The sequence below is a fragment of the Triturus cristatus genome, chromosome 10, assembly GCF_964204655.1.
Source record: "Triturus cristatus chromosome 10, aTriCri1.1, whole genome shotgun sequence".
In the NCBI taxonomy this organism is placed as follows: domain Eukaryota; kingdom Metazoa; phylum Chordata; class Amphibia; order Caudata; family Salamandridae; genus Triturus; species Triturus cristatus.
In genome coordinates, this window is record NC_140593.1 from 273515107 (window position 1) to 273539274 (window position 24168).

General features: G+C 49.8%; 1 protein-coding gene across 2 annotated transcripts in view; it reads left to right on the forward strand.

The window, feature by feature from the left end:
- The window catches only part of PEX1 (peroxisomal biogenesis factor 1), an 831513-nt gene that overhangs the window by 463041 nt on the left and 344304 nt on the right, over positions 1-24168 (forward strand). For both annotated transcript variants that reach the window (XM_085631051.1, XM_085631052.1), the window contains exons 15-16: positions 4593-4759; positions 17241-17375. In XM_085631051.1, the coding sequence (XP_085487177.1) occupies positions 4593-4759; positions 17241-17375 (302 nt within the window). The remainder of the gene's footprint in view (positions 1-4592; positions 4760-17240; positions 17376-24168) is intronic.

Below are 24168 nucleotides of genomic sequence, written 5' to 3' on the forward strand. Positions count from 1 at the left end.
GAGGAGGTCCCAGATCTCTACTGCATGTCTGTGCAGGGAGCGCACGTCGAGGAGAATGCATCTCAGGGCTTCAGGGCTACTGGCTTCCAGCTTGGGGACATCGGACGTGCCTGTGCTGAGGGTGGTGAAGGTTTGTCGGCAGTCTCGACAGTAGAACTGGTTGTGGGTGGTGGCTGGCGTAGACAGCTGGCAGTTGTTCCTTCCTGGGTTGAGTGCGAGGAGGGCAGCAGAGTCGTTGCGGTGGAGGGTCAGAGAGCTGGGGTCCCTGGCGCTGGTCGCATACAGGCGCAGATGGGCTTGCCTTTGGCGCCCCTTTGATGCGCTAGCAGCGCGGCCGCAGAACGGCCGCCATTAAATAGGGATGGGGGGAGGAAAGCGCAGCTGGGAGGCGGGAACCCGAAGGGAGGAGGGGCTGCGGGGGCAGCAGCGGCAGGAAAGAGGACCGCAAAAATGGGCACGGAGGACACAGACAAGGGCATAAACAGGTAAAATAAACAGAGGCACAAAATTACAGGAAAAAGACAGACCAAGGACAGAAAACTGGCACAAACACAAGACAGACAACAGCGGACCAGCAGAAGAGCAAGGCTCTCCCACTGGACCACCAGGGATGAGACCCAGGCAGAAGGCTGCAGGTGGAGGAGGGCCTCGAACACCTACCTGCACAGGGCAGCAGCAGCAGCACAACAGCGGAGCTGCTGGGGGAGAGAGAAGGTCTCTGACCAGGAGGTTTAATTGATTGATTGATTTGTAGCCTATCTTTAAATACTAGATTCCATCTGCTTATAGATATTAAAGATTGTTGCCTTCTTTGGTTTTCATTTAATCCTTTATTCTCAAACAGGTATGCAAGGCAGACCCTAGCAAACCATCTAAATACTGGAAATAATGCTATATATATTAGTCAGATTTTCATAACAACATATATTAGCTTTTCATAAACCCTGAAACTAAAACTTTAAAAGGTTTTGCTTTTTTTATAATGGAGAGCCTCTTCTACGTTATTTTCTAAGCAAAAATATTTCCCTAAAAATATTTGCAGAAATATCTTTTGACCTGTTGATCAAATCTTGACGAAATTGTCTGTTGTTTAAAAAATTGTTGTAAAGTCAAGGCCCCAATGCCAGAATTCTCTGGGCAAAAAAAAAATCTGCAATATTTCAGGGTGCACCAAATGATAAATCCACTCCTTTTTAGAATGAGTGCTTCAGCAAAACTCTTTAAACATGTGCTTCTTTCCTTTTAAACTGTCCCTTATGTTTACTCCTGACGTCTTGGTGTCACAGCAAGCTTTTGCTCACTTGTCATATGTACAGCAGTCTATTGTGACCCTTCAAAAAAACTGGTCTATTCAGCTCTGAACTGCACACCCCAACCACAGATTCAGACCTCCTCATTTCCACTCGAAGGCATCGGGATCAAAAGTGAACCAGAAACAGCTGCACATATAATTTCCACTCCTACAGAGATTCTTCCTCTGCTGTTACACTCCTAATGATTCTGAAAAATGCATACTCGTAATAATTTAGTGGTTCTTAACATTGCGTGAACGTAGTAGATCAATACAGTGTCATGATCTCTCTTGAGACTAGGTCAGAATAGGTGATATGGAGTACAGTTTCAAGACCTTTTCTATGACATGGCTAGAAATAGCTAGCATGGAGAGCTTGCTGTCTTCGGGCACTGGGAATTCAGGAGGAGAGATTGTAGCATAAACCAGAGGGTACTAGTAGCCTGGAACATTAAGGACTGAATTGTAGCTGAAGTAAGCTGGACAAGAACTGTGTAAGAACTAAAAGCAATAATGGATTGGAATGTGAAGGCTGAGTAGGTACTGGGAATTTTTAAGGGATCCCTGATGAGTTCCCCGCAGTGGCCAGAAATAGTTGGTATTTACCGCATATCTACACCCTTATTTGCCAGGCAATTTAATAGCTTTCTGGATGTGTCCCCCATTTTGTAGATTCTAAACAAAGTGGCAGCCCTCGCTAATTAAACTTAGTCTAATAATTTGTTTCTCAGCAAATAATGTGGCATCTACATTGCTAAAGACCAGTTGAAAAGCAGAAATCCTGCACCAGTTGGGAGAGGCCCCCTAAAGGGGCACAGAAGGTGCCCCTAGTGCCGGGGCCTGCTGAGTTGGGGCCTTGGTGGGTCCCTACGGTGTAGGGCCTCCCTTCGACACACGGAGCTAGAGGATGTCAGCCCTGTTCCAGTCCAGAGGCAGCACCTGGGAGACTCGGTGGCCCCCGAGAACAAAGTTTGCTGGTGCATGGGGGCTGGTAGGTGCTAAAATGTAAAGGTTTGATGAGTGAGACCGGTTTGGGGTGCAGCTGGTGCCTGGTCCTAAAGTAGTGGTGGTTGTCAGCCCTTAGCTCCAAAGTGCGACCACAGGCACACTCACCTGGGCTGGCTGGGCTTGGGCGCGAGGCTCTGTTCCACAGCCATGGGGAAGGTGGGAGCAGGTAGACTTTGAAGGTAGCAAACTCTCCAATGGAAATCCTGCCATTTCAGGCCAATGGGTCCCAGGCGCGCCCTAAAGTGGTAGTGTGTGTCGGCCCTTGGCTCCAATTGGGAGGGCACACCCTTACGGCCCTTGGGAAGCATTATGGGGATGATAAACAACCTGCACCCAGACTTTGCAAGTCCGTATTGACAAATGCATGTGGCCCGCTGGGCCTGCTGACAGGGAAGCCCCAACGGCCCTCGTCAATCATTTGCCCCACCTTCTACAGGCGATCCAAGACCTAAGATCTTCACTTGAGGGGAAGATGGGTGAACTAAAAGTGAACATGTTGCTGCTGAGGCAAGATTTGCACAATACAACAGCAAGGCCAGCAGAGGCTGAGAGTTGTATCTCGAACAACTAAGGATATAATACAAACATTGGAAACCACTATCTCTGGACTTCAGAAAACTATGCACCACCCTGAATCGAATGATGCAGAGTGCCCCACAAGATGCAACAATATACGCATTGTGGGTGTCCCGGAGGGTACTGAGGAGACATTCCCAGCTATTTCCATGCTTCGCGCTGGAGAGGATGCACAGGCTCCTGGCACGGGCTGTCAGCGCTCCATAATTGCCTGCATCTTTAACTTTGACAGCCTTGAAACAATCCTCAAGGCCCCTCTGCAGCAAGAGACTCTGACGTGGCTCCGCCCAAGTTATGGTTTTCTCTGACTACACACTTGAAGATCAACAGAAACTACGCATATTTCTATTAGTTAAGCAGAAGCTGCGAGCACTGCAAATTCAATATAGGTTGCTTTTCCCTACACAGCTAAAAGTGATATACCAAAACAAGACCCTTTTTTTCAACACAACTGATTGGCTTGGGCATGGCTAGAAGAGCTGCCCTTTCCAGTGCACCACGGCAACTCGTGAACTTCGGCACGTCCTCACCCACTATATTAAGGTCAAAATCTACATGGAGGAATTACCTGGTCACAAAATCTTGCGAGTGTACCGGTTTCTAATGGAAAACACACCTGTCTCCTTTGACAGGCTGAAAGAAGCCTGGGCTGGGGACTTGGGGCAAATGACTGACTGTGATTGGAGGAAGGCCCGTGTCTATCCCCCCCCACGAGACAGGGATTGCCTCACATTTTCAGTTAATACAGTGGAAGTACCTACACAGCGTATACTCTACCTAGGAGAGGCTATGAAGAGGAAGTCGATGGCCACACTGACCTGCTTGTGCTGCGATTGGAACGGGTGACTTTGTTCCATACAGTTTGATCATAGAAGGGCCTGGCCCTCTTCTTGGAGGGGGTTTTGTCCTGCCTGGAACGAGTGTTGAGTTGGGTACTGACTGGGACCCTAAGTTGGTTCTCCATCACACTACAGCGGAGTTAGATATCGCAGGGCCCTGCTGTGGCTGGGTCTGGTGATAGTGAAAAGAGACATCACCAGGGCCTGGAAAGTCAGAGTCTTTGGAGCGGTGGAAACCTAGCCTGGATCATTATATGGGCATGAAGATTCCTGTCTACAAGGCCAGAGGTTGCCCACTCAAACATTATAAAATATGAGCTGCTTGGAGACCTCAATCAGTGCATTGTACTTAGAGTCGAAAATCCTTGTCATATTCTGGGAGTTGAAATAAAGCCTTATGAGGGCAACACCTAAAGTGGGCAATGGGGGGCATTTGGGCGAGCATTGGGGTCTGAAGGGTTAAATACTGACTGGACTTGAGAGGAGGGGAATCCACACGTGTTTTTCTACTCAGTACCAATAATGGGAAACGCAATATCATAGGCTCAATTAGTCGCTCCTTTGCTCTGTATTCGTTATCTTACACTTGTCTGGCATGTCAACTTTGTATAAAATCTAATAAAAAATTAGCATAAAAACAAAGCGTGAGAGAAGTAAGTAAGCCTATAGAAGTATTTAGACCACAGAACGAAGTCAAATCATACTCCACACAACTTGGAGAACTCATTACCTTTTATTACTGGTTGATGATGTAAAGTGTGTGCATTGCGAAGGGGCCCAAAGCATCAAGCATATGAAAGTACTTGCTGAACACCTGTTTTAAGTATCCGATGAATTTTTTGTTTTAATTGAAACTTTTTTTTTTACATTTTCACTAGATTTAATGTTGTCAACAATGGATTTTCAAAAAGCTCTGAAAGGATTCACCCCTTCAGCCTTAAGAAATGTTAACCTTCACAAACCAAAGGACTTGGGCTGGGACAGAGTTGGCGGCTTACATGAAATTCAACAGACTCTTGTGGATACAATTCAGCTTCCTGCAAAGGTATAAATTGATTGCATTATTGTCCCCCCCCCCTTTTTTTTATTTTTAAAAAAAAGAAAGTTATTTTAAAGCTTGCTGCAATATCACACATGTTCTTGTTAGTTGGTCTTTTACTTCATATTGTTTTCTTGCAGATATTTTCTTACTCTTAAGGGGTGCCACCTACCCAGTCTGCATCAGAATGATACTTACATGTATTTTTTGTGTTTATAATATTTTATACTTTGTAATCATTTTTTTTTTTTTTAGAAAAATGCACAACAGCTAACAGGGGAGACACCCGAGGAGAACTCCAAATATGCTAAAATGATCCATTATTCAGTGGGTATCATTTTAGCAAATTCTATTTGTAAGACCTGGGGTCTCCAGGCCCTAAGGGGGTAACGTGACACGAGCGGCTGGGCACCCAAAGGCTTGTGTGTAAAGCGACCATACAACACGCACATCCACTGAAGCAAGAAACGCACACAATAAGGGACGCCACACTGTAGAGATTTATGCAAATAACTCAAGTTTTATCCAAGCAGTTCGAGATAAATGCAGTTCATAACATATATATATGCACTTCATGAGATATAAATTCAGTTAAGGAGATGACAATGGCAATTCACTTATGTCAGCGTTTGATCCGCCAGCACCATATTCACCAGTATGATATTCACCAGTATGATATTCACCATTATGATATTCACCAGTATGATATTCACCAGTACCTTGTATATCTTACTCCCCGTGTTAGGGTTTGAGGATTGTAGCGCTACTCCTGGGGGCGTGCAGGGACCCAGGGCAGACCTCGCGGGCCTACCGTTACCTTGGGACAAATCTGACGAACACCTTCAGAGCAGAGCATTAGACCATAGCGCCACTTGTAACCAGCACGCAGTGCATACTTCAGAGCAGAGCACTAGAACATAGTGCCACTCGTAACCAGGAAGCGGCGACTACTTCAGCACTGAGCATTAGAACATAACGCTACTCGTAATCAGTAAGCAGTGAATACGTCAGCACTAAGCATTGGAACATAACGCTACTCGTAATCAGTAAGCAGTGAATACGTCAACACTAAGCATTGGAACATAACGCTACTCGTAATCAGTAAGCAGTGAATACACCAGCACTGAGCATTCGAACATAACGCTTCTCGTAACCAATAGCAATGTATACTTCAGAACGGAGCATTTAGAACATAGCGCTTCTTGTAACCAATAGCAATGTATACTTCAGAACAGAGCATTTAGAACATAGCGCTTCTCGTAATCACTAGCAATGTATACTTCAGAACGGAGCATTTAGAACATAGCGCTACTCGTGATCACTAGCAATGTATACTTCAGAACGGAGCATTTTGAACAGCGCGCTACTCGTAATCAGTAGCAATGAGTACTTCAGAACGGAGCAGTTCACGGAGCACAACGAGCCGCGCGAAGCGAGCTTCTCGTACTCCGGTGCAGTTCGGGAGACACAAAGTTCCGGAATAGTCAGTGGGGAACAAGGGGCGAATCCCTCGGAGGGGTCTCTGTCGTGGTGACCAGGGGACTCCCACGGAGAGGGAACCCGGGCTCAGGGTGCGGTGTGGCTCCCAGCCTGTAGGGGGCGCACCGGGGTCAGTCCCAAGCCTCCGGGCTTACCTTGCTCGACGTCGGGAAGGCGTCCACACCGGCTCCGAAGTCCACAAGCGATCCTGTTGCGACGGGGGTCGGTCACGGCCTCACGCACCTTCACCATAGCTGCGACGGGGCCCCGGGCTTCTCCTCGGGCCTCGCGACGATGAGGGGCACTCTTCCGGCCTCCGGGCCACAGCGGTGAGCGCGCTTCAGCCTCCACCCCACAGGGGGGGCTCAAATTAAGCTGTGGGCTCTGCGCTTAACGGAGCACGCTGCCAGGGATCCCAGGCCAGGTCAGGGGGTGCAGGGGTCACAGCACTAAGACCTGGTTGATCCTCAGCGATACCACAATCGGTTAGGTAGGTAGTTTCAAGGTTCAGTCTGGACACGCAGTCTCAGCATTCAGTTCTGGCAATCAGTTGCTCTTGAAAGTCTTGATGGCGCAGAGGTATCTGGCGCCCTTAAGGGGTTCTGTTACAGGGGGGTAGGGGGTGAGTTGGCGACTAGGTCCTTCCTAGTCAGGCTGGGCAGAGGTTCCCTGGGTCCTCCTACTGCTGGGCAAGATCAGTGGGTTTCACAGGATCCCTCACTCACTTAAGAGGCAGCACCTAAATCCTGTCACTCTCAGAGGCATAAGTCCCTGGCTAGGCCCTACCGCCTATACTCCTGCATGGATTCTCCAGCTCTGCTTTACCCCACTGGCCAACTGACTAGAAAAAGTTCCCCCTCTCACTTATGTATCCCTAGGTCAGGTGACCTCTAGCCAAGGCGGAAAAAGTAAAACCACACCTCCCTTCTAGAAGGTTCCAGCACATTCCAGGAGCTTCCCCATTCTACCTAAGGGACAAAAAAGGCGGGCTGGTGTCGCAACATTGTTGTGGGGTTCCAGCCAGCTCCTGGCAGCTAGGGTGCTACTAATAAAGACCACTCTGCAGTAGCAGGGGTCTGTGGCAGCCATCTTGGGAGAAGTAAAAAAAACGAAAACATTCAGGGAAAAAGGGCCAAGTCCAACACAACCCCCTTCCAGCCAAAAGCCAGGGTAGACCGATCAATGCCTTGATGGGCTTCCCTGCTTGGGGCGAGAAAAGGTGGACGCAGGCCCGCAACTGCAGGAGCACCGGCAGGTTCTCCTCCACTCTGGAACCCGATGGTTCCCTCTCAGTCCTCCCTGGACCAACGAAGCCACCCCACTGGGGGCTCCCTAGCTAGGTGTGGCCAGGACCGGCCCCTGGGCCATCCAGATGTCTCTGGCCCGTGTGGTCTCGCAGAGTGGGGGGCAGTAGCCCCAGGCCTGTAGTGCCCGTTGACCACTCTCCTCCTCTTCCTTGCAGTCCCAAACTGCCATTGGTCCTTCCACCTGGGGTCCGCACCCTCAGGCTGACCAGCCTTCAGGGGCGAGGCTCTCCTCCCCCTACCTCTCCTTCTGGGGTTCCTCACCTTCCTCCCATGCGAGGCACCCGCGGACCACCACTCTCTCCCCAGTCTAGGGCCTTTACCCTTCCACTGGTTCCCCAACCTAGGGTCTAAACCCTTAGGCTGTGCCGGTGCCCGAGGCGAGCCCTTCCTCCCTCTGCACCCCCTTCCAGAGTTCCGCACCCCCCCACCTGGAAAGGTACCCCTGGAAGTCAAATTTGGGGGGACACTGTTAACAGACGTCCCACCCGCCAGGTCAGGCAACCCCTGTACCCGGCATCCCAGCCCAGGATCTAAACCCTGCGACTGGGCCAACCCCAGAACCTCAGGAGCTCTGCTGACAGATGCCCCGGGTCCTCCTGACACTAGGGGCTCCCCTTCCCTGGACGGCACATCAGGACAGCCTAGGCTCCCAACCTGGGGCTCACTTACGGAACTCTCCAGGCCCTGAGACTGCGGTTGGGGCACCTCGGGACACCTCCCCGTCTCACGCCTTCCTATAGATAGGTCGTGAGGCCCTACAACCCTCTCACTTTCCTGGGACCTAGCTGGGCTATCCGCCACCTCTCCCACCTCGCTGGGTTGGAAGATCCCTGCACCACCTCCTTCAGGGTCACCCACCAATGCCTCCTCCGACACCCTGGCGATATCATCCTTGGGTAACTTTGGCTCCTGGGGATTTTTTGGTATGCTGCCACCATTGTCCTTATTGGCCGCAATTATCTGGAGGGCGCGCAGCTCCATCTCCTTCAGCTGCAGCTCGTGCGCCAGCTTCTTTTCCTCCATTGCCCATCTCTTGTTCTCTCTTTCTCTTTCTCTTTCATGTTCCAATTTCGCTAGCTCCCACTTTAATTGCCTCTCTGCCCTTCTGTCCTCGTACTCCTCTGGAGACGCGCTCCTCCTAGACCCTGTCCTACTACTGGCCCCAGAACGTCTCCCTGGGGGCACATTTTCAGACATATCTACGTTAAGTATGTCTAGTACTTCCTGGGCGCTCTCCTCCTGAGGTGCATCCGGCGCCTCCTGTCCCTCATCCTCTCTCCCTTCTGGGTGGGCCTCTACCCATGCCCTAATGGCGGTACGGATTTCTGGTCCTTTGGCCCTCCGCACCCCAGGCACCCCCATCCCCTGCCCGAACTCTCTCAGTTGCTTCACCGAGTACCCCTCGAGGTCAGCTAACCGGAATTCCATCTTGACAGGTGGGGACCTAGATACTAAGGAAGAAATTCCTAGGATATGGGTGACAGTTACCAGCTAACCAGGATTCTTTGACACTCTCAGCCTGGACAGTGGAATCAATAAATACAGCAATTACTAGTTGTAGAGCTTTGAAACAACAGGCGTTTAATTGTGGCGCCCTTCGCTTCACGGAAGGGTGCTGTATGGTCACAGGTCCTGATATCCCACCGCTCGCCAACAATGTAAGACCTGGGGTCTCCAGGCCCTAAGGGGGTAACGTGACACGAGCGGCTGGGCACCCAAAGGCTTGTGTGTAAAGCAACCATACAACACGCACATCCACTGAAGCAAGGAACGCACACAATAAGGGACGCCACACTGTAGAGATTTATGCAAATAACTCAAGTTTTATCCAAGCAGTTCGAGATAAATGCAGTTCATAACATATATATGCACTTCATGAGATATAAATTCAGTTAAGGAGATGACAATGGCAATTCACTTATGTCAGCGTTTGATCCGCCAGCACCATATTCACCAGTATGATATTCACCAGTATGATATTCACCATTATGATATTCACCATTATGATATTCACCAGTACCTTGTATATCTTACTCCCCGTGTTAGGGTTTGAGTATTGTAGCGCTACTCCTGGGGGCGTGCAGGGACCCAGGGCAGACCTCGCGGGCCTACCGTTACCTTGGGACAAATCTGACGAACACCTTCAGAGCAGAGCATTAGACCATAGCGCCACTCGTAACCAGCACGCAGTGCATACTTCAGAGCAGAGCACTAGAACATAGCGCCACTCGTAACCAGGAAGCGGCGACTACTTCAGCACTGAGCATTAGAACATAACGCTACTCGTAATCAGTAAGCTGTGAATACGTCAGCACTAAGCATTGGAACATAACGCTACTCGTAATCAGTAAGCAGTGAATACGTCCGCACTAAGCATTGGAACATAACGCTACTCGTAATCAGTAAGCAGTGAATACGCCAGCACTGAGCATTCGAACATAACGCTTCTCGTAACCAATAGCAATGTATACTTCAGAACGGAGCATTTAGAACATAGCGCTTCTCGTAATCACTAGCAATGTATACTTCAGAACGGAGCATTTAGAACATAGCGCTACTCGTAATCAGTAGCAATGAGTACTTCAGAACGGAGCAGTTCACGGAGCACAACAAGCCGCGCGAAGCGAGCCTCTCGTACTCCGGTGCAGTTCGGGAGACACAAAGTTCCGGAATAGTCAGTGGGGAACAAGGGGCGAATCCCTCGGAGGGGTCTCTCTTTCGTGGTGACCAGGGGACTCCCACGGAGAGGGAACCCGGGCTCAGGGTGCGGTGTGGCTCCCAGCCTGTAGGGGGCGCACCGGGGTCAGTCCCAAGCCTCCGGGCTTACCTTGTCGACGTCAGGAAGGCGTCCACACCGGCTCCGAAGTCCGCAGGCGATCCTGTTGCGACGGGGGTCGGTCACGGCCTCACGCACCTTCACCACAGCTGCGACGGCAGCGACGGGGCCCCGGGCTTCTCCTCGGGCCTTGCGACGATGAGGGCACTCTTCCGGCCTCCGGGCTGCAGCGGTGAGCGCGCTTCAGCCTCCACCCCACAGGGGGGGCTCAAATTAAGATGGGGGCTCCGCGCTTAACGGAGCACGCTGCCAGGGATCCCAGGCCAGGTCAGGGGGCGCAGGGGTCACAGCGCTAAGACCTGGTTGATCCTCAGCGATACCACAATCGGTTAGGTAGGTAGTTTCAAGGTTCAGTCTGGACACTCAGTCTCAGCATTCAGTTCTGGCAATCAGTTGCTCTTGAAAGTCTTGATGGCGCAGAGGTATCTGGCGCCCTTAAGGGGTTCTGTTACAGGGGGGTAGGGGGTGAGTTGGCGACTAGGTCCTTCCTAGTCAGGCTGGGCAGAGGTTCCCTGGGTCCTCCTACTGCTGGGCAAGATCAGTGGGTTTCACAGGATCCCTCACTCACTTAAGAGGCAGCACCTAAATCCCTAAATCCCTACCACCTACACTCCTGCATGGATTCTCCAGCTCTGCTTTACCCCACTGGCCAACTGACTAGAAAAAGTTCCCCCTCTCACTTATGTATCCCTAGGTCAGGTGACCTCTAGCCAAGGCGGCAAAAGTAAAACCACACCTCCCTTCTAGAAGGTTCCAGCACATTCCAGAAGCTTCCCCATTCTACCTATGGGACTAAAAAGGCTGGCTGGTGTCGCAACATTGTTGTGGGGTTCCAGCCAGCTCCTGGCAGCTAGGGTTCTACTAATAAAGACCACTCTGCAGTAGCAGGGGTCTGTGGCAGCCATCTTGGGAGAAGTAAAAAAAACTAAAAAATTCAGGGAAAAAGGGCCAAGTCCAACATTATTCAATCTCATTCTCGCAGGTGTTTTTGCCTGTTTGCGGGCATCCTAATCCTTACCCTCTCTGTCACCCTAAGATCTGGATATTTAACCTCAAGTTTAAAGAAAACAGTCTTCATTGTTTGGCCATGGCGCTAGATAGTGGTTGTTTACTCATATTTCTTCATCCTTGCTCCTGCTCAACCCCTTTTGTCTTGATCACTGTCTTTATTAAATCCTCTACACTTTCAGGATCTCAAAAAATGTCTCTCTCCGATTGTAGGGCACTCTAAGTTTTTCAAGTAAATTAGTCCTCCTACACCTCTTGTACCAAGAATTGTTCATCACTACATTCAGGCTTTTTCTTTTTCTTATGGTTTCTGGTGCAAGATTTAGGAACACTATGATAAAGTTGCCTTCATATTGACGTTCCCCTTACTTCTTGCCAGCTGGCTAGATCCTTTATCTCTTAAGTGTGTTACCCAGAAGGTGGAGGTTGGACCCACACCACCTTGCTCTGATATTAAAACAGTTTGTTTTATCATGTGACACTTGTCAACAAAAATAGGATCTTTCTCCTCGCCTGTATTCAATGTGCCCATAACTTAATATGCAGCTAATTGTGCAGGGATTTCTTCTGCGGTCTCAATTAGTAGGCCCCACACGCTGATCCAATTCTGGCATTTTTTAGTTTTCCAGTAATTACAGCTTGCAGACGCTGTTTTCCAGGCCTGGGGTCACCAGGCAGATTGCAATGGCCCGAGCCGTATACCCCTTCCCTGGGCAATAATACTCCAAGCCACTCATAATGAAGGCCTACAAAATCTTCCACCGAAAAAAAGTATTTTTACTCTTATGAGTAAATGCAGTAGTTTGGTGCAATACAACAGAGGATGCATATTAAGAGCACATCACTTCACATGCAATCTGATAAAAGCAATGAGAATATAAAGGAAGAAGAGAACTTCTGACTTGTATACAAGTATCACCCAACTAATTTGCAGGTAAGCTCCCAAAATCCTCTGCACATATCACATTGTATTTGTAACATAGCAATTGACAACTTTATTCTTGTAATGTTACCATTGGGTTTCAGAGTTAATCTGATAGTGAATGTGTCTGCAGGGAATGCATTTGTTTGTTATTGCCTTCTTTAGTTAAGGGAATATCTGTTGTTATGGCCAGATCCATCAATGCTGCAACTAGCAAAATGGTAGCATGTTGGCGTTCTAAACTAAAGGCTCAAATGTTTTAATTTCTTAATTGTTGCTTCCCTTGTGTGTATCTGTCTCTTAAAGAAGGAGGAGGGGCAGGATAAGGCCTCTCATGGGGGCGGGAGGGGACAAAATGTTTTTTCGGGACGCAGACACTGTAATTAGGGAGGATGAACTGGGTTATAAGCATAGTTATTCTTATCTGAAAGAGTTAGTTATAGATTCCTTACCTTAGAATTACCCCCAGGCTTCAGACTGGATCCGGAAAGTTTTTCATCAGCAGTACCCCTGCGCGTCTTAAGGTGGCGTTGGACGACTCCGCGTCCGTCGTCCGCATCGTGGTCGCAGGGATGACATTGCGGTAGCTACATAGACGCCACCCTCGTGCGCTGATGTCAGTTCTTTCTTTTTCCACGCCAGGAAGCGCAGATCCAGAGAGGGCGGTACCCCCAGTCAATTTTTTACTGAACTTTTTACTCGACTTTTGTCGTTGAGTCCTTTGACTCCTGGTGCACAAGGGATACCCGGTTTTAAGGCTTACGGTTCCTGTAACCGACTCATGTCGGTGACGGATCCGCACCGCGTGTGCCTCTACTGCTGGAGCGCGACCACAACCCCAAGTTGTGCTTCGACTGCCGGACCATGGCCCTGAAGTCTTTGCGGGAGCGGTCCAAAAATCTACTCGAGGCACGACAGTCGGTTCCGCGCCGCTCTACCTCCTCCGCTCGAGGTCGCGGAGGAGGTAGAGGGACCAGTCGCAGAGCCACCACCACTCATCGTCGAAGTCTTCGCACTCTGGGTCAGGTAAGTCGAAGCACAAAAAGAAGTCGAAGAAGCATCGTGGCTCTAAGACTTCTCCCTGTCCATCGTCCGATGAGGGATGCGGGTGGTGCCCCTCCCACGACTCCGCGTGCGGACCCCGCTGGTCGACTCCGGGTTTTCCCCTCACTTCCCGGGACCCGGTGCAAACCCCTGCCAAGCTTCGGAGTTTCTACGAAGTGATGCATACTATCTTTGGGCAGCCCGACTCCGGCGTGCCTTCGGGCCCCGCGGACTCGGCTGGGGGCCCTGGGCCTTTTGGCGGCTTCGGTGCCGCAGGGTCCCCTTGGATCCAGGATCGGCACCGGTCGACCTCGTTACACCTCCCCCAGCACTGATTCCACCGGCACCACGTCCGCCACCGGCGTCGGTTGTGTCCCCAGCTGACGTCGACCCCGGCCTCCACCTCGAGGTAGACACGGAGCCGGACCAGCGTCGACCAACACCGTATCCATCGCATACGGGTACGTTTGTGCCCATGTTCTACCCTGGCTCTTTGAGACCAGATTGGGAGCCAGAAGAGGGTGAGGAGGACTGGGAGGGGTCTGGAGACCCTTTGACAGGCCAGATGGAGTGTGAGCAGGACTGGAGAGAGGACCTGGGGGATGCCAGTGGTTTGGATACCTCACCAGACCTTGGCATGTTGTCTCCTACCGTGGCTGAAGAGGAGGGAGTGTCATACGCAGTGATGTTGCGTAGGGCGGCGGAGGCTCTCCACCTCTAGCTACCTATGGTGGCAGTCAGGACTAACCTTCTGACAGAGGTGCTTCAACCAGCAGCGAGCTCTTCGGAGCCCCTGCTGCCGTTTAATGAAGCCCTGACGGACATACTTTTGGGCACTTGGTCCAGGCCTAACACAGGGGCTCCTGTGGACAGGATGATTGCCTGACGCCATCGTCCGGCCCCGGGCGACCCCACTTTCCTTTCCCAACACCCCACCCCTGAGAGCTTGGTAGTCCAAGCTCCTACATCCAAGGGCGCATTCTGTACCGCAACCCTGGAAAGGGAATCCAAAAAACTGTATCATCTTGGGAAGAAGATATTTCTTCCTCCAGATTGGGACTGCGGTCTGTAAACACCACATGTCTATTGGGCCGTTATTCCCACTCCATGTGGGACATGGTTGCACAAGTGCTGCCTCAGTGCCCGGAAGAGGCCCGGGCCGTGCTCTCTCGAGCGGTTGCTGAAGGGAGAGACGCAGCAAAGTTTACCATCGCTGTGGACTGGATACCGCCGACGCACTTGGCAGAACGATTGCCACGTCAGTAGCCCTGGTTGCGTTCAACTGGTTTCTCAGGGGATGTCCAAGCCACACTTATGGACATGCCCTTTGAGGGCCGTCACCATTTCGGCTACTAGGCAGACAACGTGCTACAGCGCTTTAAGGGCTCTCGGGCTACGGCCAGGTCCTTGGGCCTCTCTACCACCCGCCCCTCACAGTCTGCCTTTTGCCCCCTTTGTGGCTACTGAAGGGGGCCCCACTACGTCCCGCCCAGAGCCACAGGCTGGCGCAGGCTGTTCAGCCACAGTGCGGCTGGGGACGTGGGAACCACCGCCGTGGTTCTGGGGGCTAGTGAGCGGGTCAGTCCACCACAGCCCCCTCTGCAGCAGCCTCCAAACCCTTCTGGTCTGACCTTTCAGGGCCACCAAACGCCAGTGGGCGGCAGGATCCGCTATTCACCTCTCCCACTGACGCACCATCACGTTGGACAGGTGGGTTTTGCGAATAGTCCGAAGGGGCTACTCCCTCCCTCCCCTTCGAGACTACCCCTCCCTCCATGCCACTTCAGTACCATTGCATGTAGGAGGATCACCTGGTCCTTCAACAGGATGTTTTGCCACTCTTGGCCAAGGGTGCCATCGAGCGCGTTCCTGCCCCAGAAGTAGGTCGTGGTTGCTATTCCCACTACTTTCTGGTGCCCAAGAAGGACAAAGGCCTATGTCCTATTTTGGGTCTAAGGAACGTCAACAGCTTCCTCCGGAAGGAAAAGTTAAAAATGTTGACGCTCGCTCAGGTCTTGTCTGCCCTCGACCCTTGAGACTGGATGTTAGCTTTGGACTTGCAGGACGCTTACTTTCATAACCCCATCCTGCCGGCCCACAGGCGTTACCTGCGGTTCACGGTAGGCCAAGAGCACTTTCAGTTTACCGTGCTCCCCTTTGGCCTTACCAGCGCCCCTCGGGTGTTCACGAAAGTGATGGCAATGGTCGCAGCTCATCTGCGCAGATGAGGGGTTCCAGGCTTCCTCTATCTCGGCGTTTGGTTGGTCGATCATGCCAGGTGGCATATGCGGGCTCTGCAGTGGGGCCTGAAGTTCCAGTGGGTGCAGCATCAGGGGAATCTGTCCGATTGCATCCAGATCTCGCAGGGAACGGCAATTGCAGTGGTGGCTCATGATCCAGGATTGGGTCAACAGGTTTCCCTTCCCCAACCAGAACAAACAGTGGTGACAGACGCATCCCTTCTGGGATGGGGCAGCCACATGGGAGAAGCGGAGATCAGAGGCCTCTGGCCTCCGGCGGAGTCCGAGCTCCACATCAACCTTCTGGAGCTTCGGGCGATCCGTCTTGCACTCAAAATATTCCTTCCCTCTGTCCAGGGAAGAGTAGTGCAAGTGTTTACGGACCACACCACAGCATGTGGTACTGCAACAAAACAAACAGGGCGGGCTGGGGTCGTGGACCCTATGTCAGGAGACCCTCCGTCTCTGGACATGGCTGGAACATCAGGGCATATCTCTGGTGGTTCAACACCTGGCAGGTTCACTGACCGCCAGGGCGGACAAACTCAGCCGCAGGTGCACAATGGATCACGAATGGCGTCTTCACTCAGAGGTGATGCAAGGTCTCTTTCAGCAGTGGGGCGAGCCTTGGTTAGATCTATTCGCCACATAAGAGAACGCGCTCTTTCAGCAATTCTGTGCTTTGAAATTGCGCCCACTTGTGCAATTTAGGATCTTCTTGTTCATGTTCCTGTCTGGAACTGCAGGATTTGTACTTTCATGTCTCTCTCTAACCCTGAACGGTGCTCTGTGGAATTTGTACTTTTATGTCCCTGTCAGGAACTGCAGGATTGTACTTTTATGTCTCTGTCTGACCCAGACAGTGCTCCGTGGAACTGCAGTATTTGTACTTTTATGTCCCTGTCTGGCACGGAGTGTGGTCCGTGGAATCGCAGGATTCAAAGTTTCATGTCTCTCTCTGACACCAACTGTGTTGTGTGGAACTGCAGGATTCAGACTTTCATGTCCCTACTTGGCAGTCCCATAGGCCACTCTTTAGGCTATGTATAGGAAACTGGTATTACCTTTGCAAGCATCTCACATTTAACCTCTGTGCAGCCCCATGAGTTTTTTACCAGAGCCTTAGCTTTGGTACTTTACCGACTGCCGCAATGGAAAGTTACCTGCTATTTCGACCACTCCCTGGAACCTGTGTTTTTCCAGAGATTTACCTTTGGATAGTGTGATCCTTCTACTGAGAGGAACCTTTTCCATCATAGCTTCTCAGTCAAATCCTCTCCACCATGGCATGTCTCACATGAAACCCTTGCATCTTTATCTGATGGAGCACTGGAACCAGGTTCTGGACTGCCAGCCCACATACTACGGTACACACATCTCTTCTTCCAGCAGTTAGATGTCAGTATCACAGCCCTTAACTGCTGCCCCCTTCAGCTAGTCACAAGCGCGAGTCAAAGTCACCACAAAAAGGTGGGAGCCTGGGAGATTTATCTGTGCTTCAGTGGAAGACAAGACCTTTGTTTTCCGTATGGTTGATTATAGTTTTACTTCCTTAATCAACCAACTTTTTTTTCTAAAGCATTGTGATTTGTTTCTTTTCAATCAGTATCTGAACAGGTTAACATGACTAGTGTTTCCATTTCTTTTTTAGTATCCAGAGTTGTTTGCCAACCTGCCAATTAGACAACGATCAGGTGTGCTGCTGTATGGGGCACCTGGAACTGGAAAGACACTCTTGGCAGGTGTAGCCGCCCGAGAAAGTGGAATGAATTTTATTAATATAAAGGTAAGACACTTACTTTTGATGTTTATTAATGCTCTGATCAAATGTGTATAGATTTATGAGAAGTCACAGCAAGGACAATTGAAGATCTTGTTGTAGTTTTCAAAATTCAGACTGTCTATCTTTCCTTGATAGATTTGTTGTATGTCCAACTTCCAGTCAGTCACATATTGCTTATGTAAAACTAAGTAGAGCTTATGTTAATTGTAAGAAAGCCATTACATATAATTTGTTGTGTGCAAATGTTTGAGTATAGCAGAAGGTTGCGGGTTCATATACCAGAACAGTCAACTGAGCCGTTATTTTTTTAAAGTCAATATGCCTCATATTGTTTTGGATGGCAGTAATTGATATTTCAGTTACATGAACTTGCAACAATTTGGGCGCAACATTTGTATAAAAGTATATTGCTGCTGTTGACTTTACTATTCTAATAGTTGTTACTATAGGGTATTAATATTACTCCAGTATTAGAACTGTCATTAATACACATGCTTTAATCATTCCCGTCATCAAGATGGGAGTCCCACGGTATATTATAATAGCAATGCAAAGTTGACCATAGGCTAGAAAGCCCCTAGCCCCCTTAATGTCACAACATATCATAGTCATTGTTTAAAAAAAGAGACCAAAAATAGGTTTTAACTATTCAAATTACCCTACCCTCTAGAACACTCCGGTGAGAAGCTCTAGTACCTCAGATTCTCTACTGCATGTCGTGCTAGGGAGTCTCCACTGAGCCCTGCTCAGTTATCTTGTTCTACAGTCTTCCAAGGCTTCAAAGCCCTTTTATCGCTTCAGAAAATCTATAATTATGTTTTGCTTCATATTAGGTCTGTATTATTGGACCTACATTCTGACTTTGCCATATCAGATAAAGAGCCTGCTCAGGCTCTGTGCTACCTGTTCTGAGAAGAAGCTCCATACAGATGACCCTCATAAGGACTGCATTTATTGCCTTTATCCAGGTAATAAGGCTTAAGAGTCTAAGGTATGTCATACCTTTTCTAATAAAACCTTAAGAGCATGAGGGGCCGCTTTTCATATGGCTTCAGAAACTTAAGGCAAAGAAGTAGTCACACGTCTACTTCATCATCCTCCAGGAGGTCTCATAAGAGGGAGAGGTCTCCTCGTTCTCACTCTTCTCCTGAGTACCAAGACCACTCATGGGCCTTACAGGTGCAGCCCTTCTAAATCTCAAAAAAGATCTCATGGAGAAGGTATAATTCCTCTAAAAGACCATGAAAAACAAAGTCTGAGCTACCTACACCACCCCCTCAGGTGCACCATTCCTTCAAGAAACCTTCTTCGGTTCCACCTGCTGACAAATCGCAGATGAGAGACTCACCGTCGACGAGACCAATTGTCGTCAACGAAGAAATCTGCAGCGTCGCCGAGGTCAAATGCTGCTGACCCTGTATCCACGTTGTCTCTGCCTGTAGCTGCTTCCTCGACGACATCCTCATCAATGACCCATCTGCCTAATCCTTCAACGCCCAAAGCTACTATTCCACCGTCGATGATGGCACTTCCGCTGCCTAGATCGTCAACTTCCACCACCACAACTTTGAAGACGTCACGTCTGTCGAAGAACACCATGGTTTAGCCGTCATTAATTACATCCCCGATGACCACACCCTCGACAATCCCGTCGACGAAGGAAAAGCTGCAAAAACAGGGTAGAAAAAAGGCATTTGATCCCTGTGTACACTTCTCCCAGCAAGGTGTCACCACTGCTTCCATTCTAGCTATTCGAGGAGGAAGATTCTGAGGACGAAGGTCCTTTTGGGTATGCTCACAGCCCTTCAGAATTACACGTCAAGTGCCAAGAGGAAGATTATGATGAGGAAGAATATGAGGGTCAAGGTTATTACACTCCTCAGGAGCAATATCATCCCCAATATCACAAGGAAATGGTATGCCTGCCTTCCTCACTGGTTACAGATTTACAATTTATGCTTACCGATTGTAGGAAGCGATTTCCTCCAATGCCTGCTATCACACACCAGTCTGTCCACCAGCAACATCTCTACCTATACCTCCATCCACTCCACAACAAACACCACTATTATTTCCTACTTTAGTCTGCCATACACCATGTTGGACTTGGCCCTTTTTGCCGGGTTATCCCAGAACTTTTTGCCTTCCTCCTGTATTTTTTCTGACCTGTTCTTGGTGGTTTTAGGACTCTGGGCACTTTATCACTGCTGTTTAGTGCCATAGTGCATGTGCTCTCTGCGGTAGACTTGGTAAGATTGGTCTACACCTGTTTGGCATATTTAATTTATCTGTCAGTCCCTTGTTCAGTGGTATTCCATATACCCTTGGCCAGTAACTTAAATGCTACTGGTGGGCTTGCAGCGCTGCTTGCGCCACCCACCAAATTAGACTTTCAAACCTCTCAGGTTTCTGCCACTGCAGGGCCTGCGTGCGCAGTTTACTGCTGCTTGTACTTGCCACATAAAGTGGTTGCCATGTCTTTGACCCCCCTTTTACTACATATCAGTCCCCCCTAAGGTAGGCCCTAGCTAGCCCTGTGGGCAGGGTGTGGTGTAGGTAAAATGAAGGACATGTACCTTAACTGTGTGGCATATCCTGGTACTGACAAACAGCCTATTTGGTTATTTACTGCTGTGAGGCTGCCCTCTCATAGGGATGCATTGGGGATTCTCTGATATGTGCTTCAGTGGTAATTGCTGACATGAGAGGAGTAGCGTGATCACATTTGGTATGTTTGGAATAGTGGTGATAAATGCTGCGTATTGGTGTTTGCGGATTTATTATCACTACTTTAGAAATGCCACTTTTAGAAGGAGACATTTCTGTGTGTTGTGTGTCTTTGTGCCGGCCTGTTGTGTATTGACTGTCTGGCCTTGAAGTGGCAGGGGCTGGGGAGGTGCAGTGGCTCCATAGAGTCTCCATGAGTCAGCGCTAGGCTGAATAGGCCTGGTCTGCATTTGGAGTGGTGGGGGGAGTAGCACCTGCACCTGAATAGGGCCGTGCGTGCCTCCACAATGATGACTCTGGCCCCTGTGTTGTGTCTTGGGCCAGGGCTCACACTTAAATCGGGAGTGTTGTGCACTGTAAAGATATGTTTAAGTGCCCCACAGAACTGGTTTGAACTGGGCTCAGAGCCTTGCGCCAGCAGACCACAAAGACTTTGTGGACTATAAATATTGGGGCTGTGACCCCATGTTTTTTTAGTTTACTTGGAACTGAAACACTGCACAGACTGCAGTGTGCCAGGAGGAACCACCCTGTGACTCAGCTACTGCTAGGTGGTTGGACAGGCTGTCTTCTGCTGGTAGGCCCTGCGCCTGTGCCCAGCTCTGCTTTGTGGGAGACAGGCTGAGCGCTTTATATTCCTCTCATTGCCCAAAAAGAAGGAAACCTTGCAGAAGGGATTTCTGCCTACAAACGGTGTGCGTAGAGCACTGTAGGGCCTCTAGTTGTGAAGCACGTGGTGGGTGCGGTGGAGACAGTCGTGTGAGCATTGCTAATTGCTCCTTTTATTGAGCGCTGTCTTGCAGGAATTTCTGTGTCCCTCTTTACTGAGGGCGCCAGGAGTGCAGCATTGCCTACTGCCCTCCCTCAGGAGTTGTGACCGGCAAGGGAGGGTGGAGCTTTACAGGCACGCTGAGGTCAGCGCTGTGTTCTGCCCCTTAGGTGAGGATGAATGCAGGACGCGAGTGACCCGGTTGCTCAGCAACCACCGTGAAAGCAGCGTCTGGGATCTCTCCTGATGAGATCCAGCTTTGCCTGTGGGCGGGGCCCAGTCAGGGGAGGAGGTTCCACCACCGAGAAGAGTGGAGCTGTGAGACGTCGCTCTGGGTTTCCTGGCCTAGCGGGGTCCGACTGGAATTCTTCTTTGGCTGGCCAGCATTTCTTTTTGCCCCCACAGAGGTGGGCTGGATTGGCATGACGACCGCGTTACCTGGCCGTCGCTGCCCCTCCTTGTGTCCGGGGGCGGCTGCCGAGTGTGGCTCCGGTCGCTGTGAGGCCGGGGGCATTGCCCATTTTGAGTCCGTGTAGAGGAGGGGGGAGCAAACGGTCGGCTTACCTCTCCAATTAATGCCCAAGACTGGGGAAGCTGTCCCGTGAGGGGCGGCCGCTTGGGCCACAGTTGGTCCCTGCCATCATTGGCCCTCCACATTGGTTGTCGGCAACCACTCTGCATGCTTGCGGGGCTGCCGGTGGCCACTTCTGGGTGGAGGGGGACAGAGTGAGGTCTCTCCGCCTTCGGGGGCATTACATTATTTTCAAGTGTGGGGTACAAGGAGCGCAGGAGTGCGGCCCTAGGTGGGCGATGCGCCTCACCCGCCCTCATACTAAGATTGCCATATGTGTTGTCTTGCCTTACAGTAACAGGTTACTATTTATTATGTCAGGAAGTGGCCTGTAAGTGTAGTGATGGTGTTATGCCTAAGGTGGGCATGATGCACTTATAATGTGTGCACGCTACGAATCTTTACGATAGTGCACCGGGGGTAATGTATATCCCGTGGCCCTGCTTATGATTCATGTGTCATACTGTTCAGTTTACACGGAAGTGGGGCGGGGTGTGCTTATGGTATTCCCTAATATGTACATACTGCAAGTGTTTACTATGGTGCACTGCTAATTATGTTTTGCCTATGCTAAGTGTATTCCTACCAGTAGCGACTGGTCCCTAACTGTACTGTTTATGACAGTGGCCCGATTGGCCCAAGTGATTTATGTAATCCCTGTGAAGTCATGACTAGTGCCAGTGGCACATTGTAATATATGTGATTGCATTCTGATGTGTTGTTATGGATAATACAAAGGCTATTTTGTACATAAACTTGTGTGTAATTTTGTTTGTGGTGTGCCTAGTGTGTTGCTGCTGTGTGAGCGTGTTGCACAAATGCTTCACAAATTGCCTCTGGGATAAGCCTGACTGTTCTGCCAAACTACCAAGGGGGTGAGCAGGGGTTATCTTCAATGTGTAACTCCCTTGCCATAGAGTAGTGGTTTCTGCCTGACTTAAGCGGATGCCCTAGCCAACCAGAAATCCCATTTCTAACACACCACAACCTACTCTTCTTCAAAACCCTGCAACTTCTGATGATGAGAGGGTGAGCTCCATGACACCCACCCAGAATGGGATGATTGTCTCATACCCACGCCATTGTCTCCTTCTCCAACCCCACTGGATTCCCCACTCAAAGGCATTGGGGGGTTTCTACACTTTGCTTGAAAGAGCAGCAAAGAGGTTTGATTTACCTATGCCCACTACGCAGATGGACTACTTTCTATATTATTTTAACCCCTTCAGCGCGGCGCGGAATACCGCGCCATGCTGAAGGTTCGTTGCGCGGGCGGGGCCGTGACGGAGCGGTTCCGTCATCGGCACAGCGCGACCGATGCGCATAACGGAACTGCTCCGTCATGCGCATCGAAAGGGTTAAAGAACCATTATGGAAGAGCAGAAGAGCCATATCCATTGTAAGCTACATGTGGAAAGAGGGCTTAAAAGTCATGAATACTCTAGCCACAATAACTGTGGCCCTTCCCCGCTTGGATAAAAAGTACAAAGCTCCAGAAGACGGTCCTACTTGCTTGACTGGTCACCAGAAGCTTGATTCTGTTATCTCCTAGGCTGCACAGCGCACTGATCACAGCGCCTCTGGACAAGGGAGGTTGGCCCCTTGACAACATAGGAAAATAATTTTATCCATGTTGGCGCTTACATTTAGAGCAACAAATTCACTCCTCCTCAACCCTCTGTTCTAAGGCATCTACTTCTTCTCAAATTAGAGGTTATGACAATGCTACAAAAAGGGGCAATAGAACCAATTCCTGCATCGCAACGAGGAAGTGAATTCTCTTGTTTCTTTTTGGTCTGCTAAAAGTTCAAACAATGACAACAAATTTTAGACCTGAGAAATCTCAACACTCATCTCAAGAAAAAGTCCTTCCACATGATGACTTTACAGGATGTTTTGTTGCTCTTAAATCAAGAAGATTACATGTCAAGCCTCAGACTTCAGGATGCATATTTCCACATCCCCATCCACCCAGGCAGTTCCTACAGTTTACAATAGCCAGGAGCCTTTACCAGTTCTGCCGGTATCTGCTTTTCCAAGAAAACAATGACGCCAAGCATTCCTGTATTTGGATGATAGGTTGAAAGACAGTCTTGCATCCTTCAAAACACTATCACATTCCTGGGGGCAACACTCGACACAACGCTCAACATAGCATAACCGTCTCTGGAGAGACAGTTAAAACTAATGTCCTTAGCAGAGCTGATACAAAAAAAGGGTCTCTTTCAGTTCAACCTGACAAATCTCTTTTGGGTATGATGTCATCCTGGTTCCATTTGGCGGTCTAAGGATGTGTCCCCTCCAGGAGGAACTCGACAAGCAGTGGCTATAGGCAACAGGATCCTTCAACGATAAACTCACCATTACTCCAGCCTTTGTCAGTGCCCTATCATGGTGGACACATTGAAAAAAATCTGTCTGTTGGTCTGTTTTACCTAAGCATACCTTCTCCATTGGTCATAACTACCGACGCCTCCCTCAAAGGATAGGGAGCGTACTTTCAGGACCTGCAAGTCAGTGGTAGGTGGCAAAAGCCTCATCTCCTTCTTCAAATCAACTTGTTGGAGCTCAAGGCAGTTTATCTTGCCTTAAAGGCTTTCCTTCCAAGAATAAGGAACTTGGTGGTACTCATCCAGATGGACAGTACAACCAAGATGCACTACATCAACAAGCAAGGCAGCACAAGATCATGCTTCCTCTCTCAAGAGGCGCAGTGCACCTGGGAATGG